The sequence below is a fragment of the Agrilus planipennis genome, unplaced genomic scaffold (assembly GCF_000699045.2).
Source record: "Agrilus planipennis isolate EAB-ADULT unplaced genomic scaffold, Apla_2.0 scaffold156, whole genome shotgun sequence".
In the NCBI taxonomy this organism is placed as follows: domain Eukaryota; kingdom Metazoa; phylum Arthropoda; class Insecta; order Coleoptera; family Buprestidae; genus Agrilus; species Agrilus planipennis.
In genome coordinates, this window is record NW_020438859.1 from 241803 (window position 1) to 255813 (window position 14011).

Below are 14011 nucleotides of genomic sequence, written 5' to 3' on the forward strand. Positions count from 1 at the left end.
TTTCGTTGACTTGGTTTGCGAACCCCTTCAGGCAAGTGTTTCCACGATCGTCTTTGTAAGTTTCTAATAGTTGTACATTGCCTAAAGAGGTTGACAAACCAATCCAATTAAACGTTGCAAAAGGAAATCGTGTATTAATTTTTCTCCACTGATTGGCTGAGAACTCGGCAATATTGATCTCATTTCACTTGCAGTTGGCTTAGTAGTCTTACCGACATGATATGACGCGACTTCTAAATATTGCTGGAAGATAGAGGATAAATGTTGCAATGGGGATGATGGCAACTGCCCTGTGGGGCGATCCAAGAACAGGTCGTGCATGACCGGGATGACAGACGCTCACGTATCTTTCGACGGTCAATGCCAAAAGCATTATGACGCCCACTCCCAAGCATCCGTTGCCTAGAAAAAGTTCCAAATGGGCATGATAGAAAGCTAAAGAGATGTTTTCCCATCGTCCCCGGTCTCTATGAATCAGCACTCGCCACGCAAACGGGATCGCAAATAAGATTGCCAAAAGGGCTGCCGCGGAATATCCTGCAAATGAAAAATAATCATCATCGGCGTAAAAACGTTAAGCATTTTGGGACCTGATAAACAAAAAGTCGTAAGAAATATAATGAAACATATAAATCTGTACCATTTCTACCTAAACACTCCCTTCTTATATCTATTATGGATTCCGGCTGTGGAAACCTATATTTTTATATCCTGTTGTTTTGTTTTTATATACACTATGTAACGAAAATTACCCGCAGCGAAAGAAAATAGTCTTCTTTACCCTACATATATTTTTGACAATGAGGTTCTCTTTTTTGTCAGTTACATTGATATAGGTGGCTGTTTGCTGTCGACCGATTGAAGTTAATTATTATTCGGTTCGACAGACTTTGCATACAAACCACGTTATCGGGAGATAACATTAGAGACCCATGTTCAGGCAGACTAATTTATATGATAATACCACCTAAAACTCTTGGAAATCATTTTCCACCCTACGGGTCAATGTTGGTTCACGTCTCTACTTGTTTTTAACACTTTCGTTCTTCTCTTTTTATTTTACGTATAGTATATTAGGTATGCTTTTTCTTTATCGTTCGGTATGTATTGATATAAAAATTGAAATTGTTTAAATAACGTGAAGAGAACTTCATTCATATAGGGACTTATAAAAGTCTAAACATTACTATATTTTGTGATTATTATTATGATATCACTCTTCACTATATGCATCGGTATACCACACTTGCGAAAGGAATTTTTTGATTTTAATATTTCATGAAAATCTTGTATTTCCCTGCGCGCGTTTTAGTTAGTAGAATTTAAACAAAATTCAGGGTGAAATTATTGTAGGGTCTTTTGTCAGTTAATTGCTTTAATGTTTTACTTTCTGTCGAAAAGTTGACGGTTTAAATTCGGTTCGGGAAAAAGCAATTTTCTCGATATGTTTACGAGCAAATGACCGACTCCTTTGTAATTGGTTCTTTCGGTTTCGTGTCAGTTTAATTTGTTCCGTTGTTCAGTGATCGTATAAACGTCTTTATTTTCGCCTTGATGTCAGTTAGGAAGCGAACGAGTGTCCCCCTTTGCGAACGGGAGTCCGTTTCTAAGTATGCCCAAGAGTCGCTCACCCACTTTTTATTCCATCCGATAACAAAAACACAATTGGAATGGTAGGAAAACGATGGGAAATTGCTCACGTGATACGACCGGACGTGTTTTCCTTACAAACGGACAAAGTTCCGAAGAGTGCATATGGCGTCCGTCGTTTCAATTGAAAGGTTTTATTTATTTCTAAAGAATGTTAGGTAAGCTTTATCGAACCACCGTCAGATGTGGACCGCGATCTCGAATTTATTACTTCTTTGGAATATAGGTACCACAAGTAGTTTTGATCACTTTTGTCACTAGCAGTATAATATGCCTTTTCGATGTCGGGTTTTTTGTATTTCTCATAACAAGCTCTTTTAAATATTAACCCAGATGGTTATAGAAATACTTCTTTTATCATCTCAACATTCGCCGTTCCTTTCTGAACGACAACTGAGAAAAATAAATAGCTAACTCACATCTATTATAAGTAAGTAAACAATGTGCGATCGCAAAAAAATGATCAAAGAAATCGGCAAAAGTGGGAAATAATGAAATATGATATGTCAATGTCGAGAATATGTGACGCCAACAAATTACCCGGCATCGTCGGCTGTTCGGGAACGCGAACCGCTTTTATAATGACTAATGATGCGCTACAATCCGAATTTTCTTTTTCACTTCTTAAAATGTCGACGAAATTAGCTGAAGAGGTCGTTAACCCATTTTCCACCCTGTTTCCAATTAAGACTGAGTATTTCGTTCAAGGATCTTCTTCTAGCTAAGCTAAAACGTTACTTTATAAGAAAATGTATGTAGGCACTAACGACGGAAATTACATTTATCTATATAATTTAAACTTTCGACAGACAATAATTTTATAAATCATGTTTAATAAAATTAAAGCAAGAACCAAGAATAAAATTATTTCAGTTTAAATTACTACTATCAGGACTAAGTATACAACGGATTACTTTCTTAAATATTATAACCGAAATTATTGTCTGATTGTAAGAGCAGATGGGGGTGTATAGGAGCCTGCAATTCTAGTTGATTCATCAGAGACTCCTTCCTTTCGTCCGAAATCCCTAACTACTTGAGAATAGTAATCTCATGTAGATCTGTCTCTGTTTTTCTTTTTCTGTTTGTGATAGGTCTCTAACTAGCCTTGCATGCCAGATAAGGTATCTTACTATAATAGCTTTCGTTTTCATTACTGGTTAGAAATGACGAGGTATTAGACTAATAGAAAAAGTAGGAGAATAGAGAACGCTAAGAAATAGACGAGTTATAAGTTGGTAGGATATCTTCTCAGGCATGAAAGGTTAGTTAGAGACATATTAGAAATAGAACAAGATTCAATAGGGGCAGTTAGAGATGCAAGATCTAGTTTTCTTCAAATGCGAAGATTGGCTCAAGTTAGGAAGTGAAAATACATACGAGTCCAACCAGTATTCTGACTGAACCCCTTATGATATCCGTCGCGCCTTCTGTTTTATTACTTTCTCATTTGAAACCTTTTCTATTCACGTTATTTTCATCGTCCTCTCCTGACATCACATCTCAGACGATGCTTTTCCGGCGAGTCCACCGGAATCGTTTTACATCCGTGCAACGCCGTACACCAAACACTTTTTATATTTTTTTCTGATACCCAAATTAATAGTTTACAAGTACATAGGTGATTTCTGTTTTTTTTTTTTTTTTTAATCGACTGGACCTTCCATCCTGACTTCTTGGATACTGAAAATCGGCGACTTTTAGTTTTCCGTTTATTTTCACATAATTATTAATCAAATGTAAGTGATTTTTTATTTCTACATTAGCTAATCAAGATAATTTTTTGTTCTTCGGAAAGTTTGAATGCAATATTGAAGATTTTTCAAGATCTATTAAATGAATTAATATAGAACAATGATCTGCAAGTTCAGTTTTTTCTGTTAACATAAAAGGGGTGCAACACAATTAAATTAGCTTGAAACAGGTATAAATTTTAGTAGCGTATGCTTTGGATTATTGAATTTATTGTTCCGTTTTTTTTATTTTTAGAAGTGTTTCTATTAAAGTAGATATGTGTAAATGTAACAAAATTGCAGTGATGATCCATGCGGAATGTTTGTTACTGTTTTGTATAATCATTTCCCAAATGAATAATTCAGTTAGTTTCCTTTTTCGTTGTCGTGTAGTTTCCTTTTGTCCTTACTTAATATTCTGTACGGGGTGCCAAACAAAGCCGTTAAAACCACGTTAAGCTCTGAACGAGGTCATCGACTCTTTTAATTTATACATACACCGATTTATTTTTCTCGAAATTAATTTTTTAAAGTTAATTAACCATGCTAATAACAAAATTTATCAGATGTAAAAAATAAATAGTTTATTTTAGAATATAATTAATTAGTTACCAATCTTATTACTAACAGTTGTTTATTTTCTATATCAAAGTTTAAATTCAAACAAGTATTTTTAAAACATACATTAAGTGTACTTAATACCGTTATAGGAAAATAGAAATAAATTGACGTCACGTCTTTTCTTTTAAGGAAAATGCAGCATCTTATATCTATAATTCTTAATAGCGTAAATTGTATTCTTCTTTCAGTATTATTTACAATAGTTTTGTTTTTTATTTTTTACTTCAACATATGCGAAGATATTGAACTACTTAATTTTTTTTAATATTAACTTTTATATTTACCAAATTTTTCATTGTAAAAATTGTTTGAAATCCTTACAATTTTCAGGATCATGCATAAGGCTTAAGGTGCAAAGCAGTGTGCTATTTTTAGGTATAAATGTGTAAAGCTGTTATTGTTAAGGGTAGCTGTTTTATTCACACCAGCAATATCCCCATCAAGTTTTTGTTTCCGTTTCTTCTTTAAATCCTTTCCCTCTGTTCATTTTCCTTATTTCAGGTATTATATAATGATTTTATACAGGATTTCCTTTAGTTATAAAAATCTTCAAAGAATCTGGTAGTGAAGATTTCGATGGTAACTCCGTAAGCCGATTATTTCCCACGTGAAGATACTTGAGATTAGTGAGAGGCTTTATTACGTCCGGTCTTAAATGCTTCAACAGGTTACGATCCAAGTAGAGAACTCGCAGTTTAGGTAATTTTGAGAAGGTGTAATTCGTTAATCTTCGAATTTGGTTGTTGCTCAATGAAAGAGTGGTTAGCGAGGATGAAACTAAGAGAGGGCGTCTTTTGGGAATATACACGTTGTTATCAGCCAGNGTACAAGTTCCTGATGAAGGGAATAAGCTTCCTACTAAAATCCTTCAAATTAGGTATTTTCCCAATATTAGATTCTAAAATTGTTTCATTTTGTAGTAGACATTATAATTTTAGATACTTGTGAAGTTGTAAAGAACCATATCTACTTATATAATCGACCAAATTACAAAATTTATTTTTAAGTCAGTCAATGTTGAACAGAAATAGGCACCCGACTTATGACAGTTTCTCCCCTTCCTTATTTCGGTTGTAGGTATTTATGGTAATTTTTGAAAAAGAAAATATGGGAATTGCATTGTCTTACTTTTAATTTTAAATAACTGGGTAAAAACAATTTTGTTACATATTATGGTATAGGAGAAAAGCACACCGTGTGTTTGGAAAGCTACTTAGACGATTAGTCCCGAGGGTGTACTTCCGGTATTTTCGCACCCCGCGTTGAAATTGTTTTCCTCCCTGTTACCAAGGTGCGCGCTATATCATTTTTATAGCTCGATATTTGTTCTTCTGTTGTTTACTCTCCTTTAGGAGCAGCAAGCGACTTCCTTTATTTTTCCGCTATTTTTATCGGACGGCAGTAACAGAACACCAATGAAATTGCAATTTTGTAGTAAGTTGATGCTATTCGATCTGTTTGTCGATCGATATCGACACTGGTACATAAGTAGCCATTAAATTTAATTAAAGTAGATTGGTAAGTCACATGATGCAAGTTAACTTTGATAAGGATATAGAAAACCACTTTCATTTTGTGTTAACCATTTTCACATTCGGCCTTTAAAAAAGTTGCACTTTCTTTTTATTCCTACACTCAAAATAATAGATATTTTATAACGTCTTGGATACCGTTAAATAATTAAACAATTTTTAAGATCTGAATCGTGATAACTATTAAATTTAGTATAAATAATGTGTTAAATGTGTTGTAGATACTTGAGTACGTTCTTGATCCAGAATTTGCTACTTTAGTATAAACGCATCTTAGTGTTCATAAGATTTACTACATTTTCGATGAGCATTACAATCAGTTAATCAGGACATCATCATCATCATAAAGTAGTTAGTCCTAAGACTGATTGAACACGCACCTCCACTTTTTCCTATCCTGAAACTATAACAGACTATGAGATGTTTTAAATTTAAAAATTATAATTAGAAGTCAGAGTTATGTATGTACTTTTTCCTCACTACGTTTTTAGTACCTAGTTATCGGATAACGGAAAACAGATAAGTACAGAACATTGATAAAGAATAATGGTGCGATACCTAATATTATGCAAATATTGCAATTTTGCACACACGTAGTTATTCATTTTCAGTGAGACAGCGAATTATAGTCCATACAAAGATTTGATAGAAAGTTACAGAGAATCGAGCTGACGCATCATTTCTAAAAAAAAGTTACCGGCTAGACGCAAAAATAGCGTATTGAAATTAGAAGTTTTTCAAAAATAAGAAATGTATATATTAATCTTGCCCNCCTTACAATTTTCAGGATCATGCATAAGGCTTAAGGTGCAAAGCAGTGTGCTATTTTTAGGTATAAATGTGTAAAGCTGTTATTGTTAAGGGTAGCTGTTTTATTCACACCAGCAATATCCCCATCAAGTTTTTGTTTCCGTTTCTTCTTTAAATCCTTTCCCTCTGTTCATTTTCCTTATTTCAGGTATTATATAATGATTTTATACAGGATTTCCTTTAGTTATAAAAATCTTCAAAGAATCTGGTAGTGAAGATTTCGATGGTAACTCCGTAAGCCGATTATTTCCCACGTGAAGATACTTGAGATTAGTGAGAGGCTTTATTACGTCCGGTCTTAAATGCTTCAACAGGTTACGATCCAAGTAGAGAACTCGCAGTTTAGGTAATTTTGAGAAGGTGTAATTCGTTAATCTTCGAATTTGGTTGTTGCTCAATGAAAGAGTGGTTAGCGAGGATGAAACTAAGAGAGGGCGTCTTTTGGGAATATACACGTTGTTATCAGCCAGGAGAAGGGTCTCAATTTTCCGTGTGAATCGTAAACTTTTACTGCTCAACTTGCGGATTTTGTTTCCGCTCAGGTCGATCATTTCGAGATTTGGCAGTCTAAACGTGGCAAATTTTGGAAACAATACGAGATTCATATGATCGGCATAGAGGGTGGTGGCGTTCGTTATTTCGGGCGTAAAGGGGAGACGCGTTCTGTTTCCCATGCCACTGATGTCGACGCATTGCACTGCAACAGGTGGCAGACGCCAAAGCCCGGTGGCTTCTAAAAAGGCTGTATTTTGAGTGCTGCAAGGCGCTCCTTCCAGGTAACCCGCTTCACATTTGGGTAATAGCAAACTGAAAAAGGAAACAGGGATTTCGATTTATTTCTTACATCGTAGTCATTAATTATAGTAATTCTTAGATATAACACTTATTCGTTTGGTGTCAGACACGACCGTATAGCTATGCTCGATTGCAAAAACTTGTACTTTTATGAATTTTTATGGTGCGAGCTTTAGTCACATATACGAAATTGCGCACAACGACGTCTACAATAATGATAACAAATGGACTATTTTAAAACCGTTTAATTGAGGAGGTTTTTGTTATAGAAAGGTTAAAGCTCAAGTTGTATTTCAAGGATTTTCAATAAGATTTAATAATTTTTTTCTTACACGTGTTGGAACTCCTCTATCTGAGTGGTCCTGGATCATTTCAACAATTGATACGAGAGTGCACGACTACGCCCCTGTTTCTTTTTTATTGATTAGATTGTAGATTCGGTACGGAGTTAGGTACATCGATTTGTTTTCTTTGTAAACGAAAGTGAGATGGAAATTTCAAAGTAAAATTAGGCGGGTTTGGTCACCTAACGTTTTTTATATTTTTAGGGGGAAAAAAACAACAAATGATGCTCACACTTTGTAGGTTCATTTGAAATTTAAATGGGAGGAAGTTATTGGTAGGCCCACTGGCGCCATTTGGAATGAATTATGAAATTTTCTTCGCTAATTGGCGTCATTTTTTCCATAACGGCAGGGAAAATTTATAGTGGCAATCAAGAGTCTTTAATGAACATAATCTGCCGTTGCAAATTCGCTTACAGCCTTAATTGGAGACAATTTCGATGTAAATTGGTAAGGCTTTTACAATTGTTCAATAAGCAACAACAATATTGAGAAAACTACCATAATATGTAGATGAAAACACTTGCATTTTGATTATTAGAGATGTTTTAAATTTAAAAATTATAATTAGAAGTCAGAGTTATGTATGTACTTTTTCCTCACTACGTTTTTAGTACCTAGTTATCGGATAACGGAAAACAGATAAGTACAGAACATTGATAAAGAATAATGGTGCGATACCTAATATTATGCAAATATTGCAATTTTGCACACACGTAGTTATTCATTTTCAGTGAGACAGCGAATTATAGTCCATACAAAGATTTGATAGAAAGTTACAGAGAATCGAGCTGACGCATCATTTCTAAAAAAAAGTTACCGGCTAGACGCAAAAATAGCGTATTGAAATTAGAAGTTTTTCAAAAATAAGAAATGTATATATTAATCTTGCCCAAAACTAACTATTATTATTTTAATTGGCTATGGCTTAATTTAGGAATATATGGCATTTGAAATACACAGACTTAACGATTTGGCTTACACAACTTACTATGCCAAAATAAAAAGAATCTGCTGCAATTAATAAGTTTTGATCCAAAAGAATAATGAATGATGTTACAATTTACACGGTTGTACACAGGCGTAGTTTTAAAGTCTTTGGGTTATCGAAAGCAAAATGGTTAAGTCAAAAACTTATAAACTATGCCCATTAGTAAACTAAAAATAGAAAAAAAAATTCCTCTTAATATAAATTATGTTGCAACAGCGTCGATTATAATTTATAATTCCTGTAATTTATAAAATTGAATTTGATATCTGTAAAAATGGAGCATGCCTAAAATTAATACTTACATTGTTAACACAGAGATGAAGAGTATCGATTTTACAAGTTGATTGGACATTCTGCCAAGTTGTGGGTATTATTATCTCACGTATGGAAACAATACAAACGAAAAAATGTTGATACCTCAGCTCGTGTTCATAAACGTAATATCGCTCTCGATACGTGTGGGTACGTGTGTGACTGACGATTAACCGAGATTAATAATAACAACAACAAAACAGTGGTGCACTTTCGGTTACGTCACACACATATGTATCGTATATGTAGGTTTCCGTGGCTTGTTTCGATGTCGATATTAATTTTTCGGTCGATTCTATGCCAAAATGTTTCTGTTTTTCCTAGAATAATTATAACTGACGGTTGGCCTTAATTTCTCGTCGTTTTATTAACTCATAACTAATCGTCTTTGAATGTAGATGTATTTGTATATTATTAGCCGAAATTTGTATCTTTAATATCTATCATGCAACGCATACGAATGCACTCATATATTGTCATTATTCTGCATAATGCAGGTGATAATAGGCACAAGCGATTCAAAAATAGGCGCTAAAACAATTTGAAACTACTCGCAAATTAAAGAAAAATGCAGGGGTTGAGGGATACAGGGATCACGGAAGCAGATATGTATGATTTTTGTTTTTAATGCATTTTTCATTTGAATTTTACATTTGGTAATATTTGAAACAGGAATTTTTAATGTATCGTACAAGTTCCTGATGAAGGGAATAAGCTTCCTACTAAAATCCTTCAAATTAGGTATTTTCCCAATATTAGATTCTAAAATTGTTTCATTTTGTAGTAGACATTATAATTTTAGATACTTGTGAAGTTGTAAAGAACCATATCTACTTATATAATCGACCAAATTACAAAATTTATTTTTAAGTCAGTCAATGTTGAACAGAAATAGGCACCCGACTTATGACAGTTTCTCCCCTTCCTTATTTCGGTTGTAGGTATTTATGGTAATTTTTGAAAAAGAAAATATGGGAATTGCATTGTCTTACTTTTAATTTTAAATAACTGGGTAAAAACAATTTTGTTACATATTATGGTATAGGAGAAAAGCACACCGTGTGTTTGGAAAGCTACTTAGACGATTAGTCCCGAGGGTGTACTTCCGGTATTTTCGCACCCCGCGTTGAAATTGTTTTCCTCCCTGTTACCAAGGTGCGCGCTATATCATTTTTATAGCTCGATATTTGTTCTTCTGTTGTTTACTCTCCTTTAGGAGCAGCAAGCGACTTCCTTTATTTTTCCGCTATTTTTATCGGACGGCAGTAACAGAACACCAATGAAATTGCAATTTTGTAGTAAGTTGATGCTATTCGATCTGTTTGTCGATCGATATCGACACTGGTACATAAGTAGCCATTAAATTTAATTAAAGTAGATTGGTAAGTCACATGATGCAAGTTAACTTTGATAAGGATATAGAAAACCACTTTCATTTTGTGTTAACCATTTTCACATTCGGCCTTTAAAAAAGTTGCACTTTCTTTTTATTCCTACACTCAAAATAATAGATATTTTATAACGTCTTGGATACCGTTAAATAATTAAACAATTTTTAAGATCTGAATCGTGATAACTATTAAATTTAGTATAAATAATGTGTTAAATGTGTTGTAGATACTTGAGTACGTTCTTGATCCAGAATTTGCTACTTTAGTATAAACGCATCTTAGTGTTCATAAGATTTACTACATTTTCGATGAGCATTACAATCAGTTAATCAGGACATCATCATCATCATAAAGTAGTTAGTCCTAAGACTGATTGAACACGCACCTCCACTTTTTCCTATCCTGAAACTATAACAGACTATATCCTCAACTATTTGTGAACACTAAGTAATCTACGAAGTAGTTTCCATTTCTCTTCCTAATGTATATGATGTGATGAGACTAATTTAATAATAAAACAACTGTTGACTTCAATTCTAAAGGGAAAGGCATTGGACTACGTCAATTAATTAGAAATAGTTACTTCTGTATTGTTTTTATCACCTTGAAGGGGTTGTTTTCGTAGAATTTTACAGAGGTAATTGCCCAATTACCTTATTGTTGACAAGTTATTGTCATATTCTGCCATCATCTACGTCGCAATTGTGCCCTAAATTTGCATGCTGATTGAATACATTTTGACTGACTTGTTTTGGAACGTACTTACTGCGAATACTTAATGATTCTAAGCTCGATAGAATAAATATAGTTATATAGTACCATTATTAAGAGATTGTGTGTGAACCATGTATTCAACGAAATATGCCTTATATTACAACAGGAAAATAGGCTGAATCGTATGCTATACAGCATTCAGAGTTAGCCATGACTTACGTTTATTTTACTTTGCTTGAAGACACTGGTTTTGCCGGGGACTTAACTATACCAATAAAACTCTAACTTTGGCGTCGAGATCGCTCTCCGTACCGAGTCGTAACAATTTTTTACGTATACTGAACCTATATAGAAAAAATGCTTTAATTTTTCACGTTGATAACGTCTTTTGTTTCATTTGGACGTAGAATCGTGATGTTCTTTTTGTGAGCCAGTCGCAATTCCCAGCAAAAAACATATTTTACCGTAATCGTTATCGCTGTTGCTTACAATTTCGTAAACTTTTAGTAGCGCTTTGTTTTATTTCCCTGATTAAATTGCAAATTTCTCTTTATTCCTGTCTACTGTTCTTTTTTTTGACAGGGTCGTAGAACAGAACTCTTGCAAGCTGTACCACAAAGTGCTTATTAATATTTTTCGAGACGGAGTCGTTTATTTGATTTGAAGCTTTATATAGCGTAGATATAGTTGCTCAAAGTACATACATACATATATACGTAGTAAGAATCTTATAATTTGACACAAAGGAAGAATAAAAAAGCCAAAAATTATTAATTTTTAATTCTAATTATGTAGAATTATTGTGCTGTAAATGTAATTTACAATGCGGCATAAACCATTCAATTAGCATACAAAACTTACGTTCTACTTAGAAGGCAAACTTCTCAAAGTCATGTTAAGAAGGACTGAAATGGTAAACAGTTTGGCTAATCTCCCACTCGAGAAAACGATACTGTTTGCTACTTACAAATTAAATAATATAGACGCGCAAATATTTCAACACATTTTATTAAATAATTAGGCAATTTTAACTTGCATGCAATTTATATATCTTCTTTGTTGATGAAAGTGTATTGTTGATTTGTTTTATCTTTCAGTGCAAATCGATTTTAATACAATCTCCCATTTTACATCATTACCCTCCCATGACGCTGGAGGAGGGTTGCTTTAATAGGCGTTAGATACTTAAACTATAATATTGTTTATTGCTTCATCATTAAACGTATCTGCGATTTTATTTGCCTATCGCACTAAAGCTTATACCTAGATCTCAGTTTATGGGCAATAATTTTCCGATGCAAGTGAATGGAAATAACACTACACGAGAATTACATTAGGAAATTTATTTGTTATTCACTTTAAGTACATGAGAGACAAATATATTTTGTAGATATTAGTTTGGAAAATCCAGGATTTCAGCAGAATTAAATAATCTGCCCTTATTTTGTAAAGGATTCGATTGTTGTTATGTAAGTAAAAGCCGCTTTAAAGTTGTTGCTTTGTCAAAAAATTAAAGAATCGTGATTTTTAAACAGATCCGTATGATATTTTCAAATATTAAGTACTAGATTAAAAGTAAGTAATTAAAATTAAATTTAATACAAAAATTAAGTAATGTGTTTTACAATAAATGTTAATAATACGGTGGATATGCGTTTTTCTTAAAATTGTCCATAAAGATAAACGTCTATCATTGCTGTAACCCTCGGGAGAGGTTGATGACCCCGGCGGTAGATAAAGCGTCACCGATACTATTTCTCAATTTTTCACATTCCCGAGAACACATGTAAAATATCTCCGAAATAGGGTGTTCTTGTATGTACTTAATAGGTATTTTGTCTTCGTTTTATTGTTTTGCGACCGATAAATGACACCACAAGAAGACAATAAGCGAAATTGTTAACTAATTTCCTCAAATACCACAGTAGATAATTAATTTATGTGATAGGTAATAACAATTTTCAAAGATTACTATCTGTAGTAGCATTATTGGGATATTGAGTGATTTGGACCAAGTTTTGTAGCTTCAACCGCCGCTTTAAGACAAACAAACTGCAGTTATACTTTTACACGAACTTTTTTAAATTTAGTTCAAGCGCTTCGGAAAATATTCAAATTCGCTGGCGATCCGCGAAAATGGATTTATGTGCGCGGAACGGGTCGTTATTCATTTTTTTAAAGGGCCGTCTATCATAATATTTTCAAAATTCCTGGAAGCAATAACTTTGGGAAATGCCTTCGATTTATTTTCTCGTAATATATCGCATATACAGAAAACGGTCCCCAAAGGAAACACAAAAGGGATGAGTATGAAGAAAATCGGTTTATATTATCGGAAAATTTAAATTTGTCGTATACGGTGTACCTACCTCCCGATGCAAACAAATTATCCGATTTTATGTTTCTCTACAATAAAGGATGAGCTTATCCTGACTAACTGATGGGTGATCAACCTATTGAGAGAAACGATTTGAATGAAATTTTGAAAGAGGTGGCATGCCGCTAATTTTACTATGTTTAGCACATCATCTGTAGTAGTATTACGGTCTTTTGTGATTTTTTACTGTAAAGATTTGCTTCTCAAAGCCAGGGAAATGTTCGAAAGATATAAGAACGTTGACAGTGATGTTCCCATTTATGTTTGAGTCGTCTGGCTGCAACAATGGGAGAAATAAGAGTTGCTATGGCTCAGGAATAACGTTAACAAGAGAATCAGTCCAACTTTCATGAAACTTAATCCAGACATTCTCCCTTTTATTCCCACAGTTTGCTAGCGTAACTTTTTGACTAACTTTTAGGTTCACTAAACCGAATGAATAAAACATTCGCGTTGTCGTTGCACCTCTATGCACTTCGTAAATTCGAAAATTGAAAAGATGCAGGTGTGCATTTTTTATAATAAAATGATAATAATTAATAATATATTAGACATTTATAATACACGCCCCGAAAAACAAAAATATCATTGTTTTTAGAATTTGTTTGTTTGAATTCAAATGATCTGGATTTCTTTATTATTAAATTCGAAATTTGAGGATGTTCATGGAAACATAATTAAAAAAGTTAAACCTTTAATAATGTAACGGCCGAAACACGTTAGATACATCAGTCAACCCTT

At 33.5% G+C, this 14011-nt stretch overlaps 2 protein-coding genes across 2 annotated transcripts in view; both read right to left on the minus strand.

The window, feature by feature from the left end:
* The window catches only part of LOC108741070 (probable G-protein coupled receptor B0563.6), a 40601-nt gene that overhangs the window by 1908 nt on the left and 24682 nt on the right, over positions 1–14011 (minus strand). The window contains exon 3 of the mRNA XM_018475695.1: positions 213–537. Coding sequence (XP_018331197.1) covers positions 213–537 — 325 coding nt within the window. The remainder of the gene's footprint in view (positions 1–212; positions 538–14011) is intronic.
* On the minus strand, positions 3999–9044 carry LOC108741071 (protein artichoke). The gene is made up of 3 exons (XM_025978994.1): positions 8779–9044; positions 6771–7153; positions 3999–4781 (listed from the first exon to the last, which is right to left on the minus strand). The coding sequence occupies exons 1-3, from the start codon at positions 8826–8828 to the stop codon at positions 4522–4524; spliced, it is 693 nt and encodes a 230-aa protein (XP_025834779.1). The 5' UTR covers positions 8829–9044; the 3' UTR covers positions 3999–4521.

Bases quoted from the DNA above. Each gene is read 5' to 3' on its own strand.
- LOC108741071 (XM_025978994.1), bottom strand. From the start codon at position 8,828: ATGTCCAATCAACTTGTAAAATCGATACTCTTCATCTCTGTGTTAACA. The intron at 7,154-8,778 runs GTAAGTATTAAT...TTCCTTTTTCAG, and splicing joins TTCATCTCTGTGTTAACAAT to TTTGCTATTACCCAAATGTG. The intron at 4,782-6,770 runs TTTCATCCTCGC...GCCCTCTCTTAG, and splicing joins CAAAAGACGCCCTCTCTTAG to TTTCATCCTCGCTAACCACT.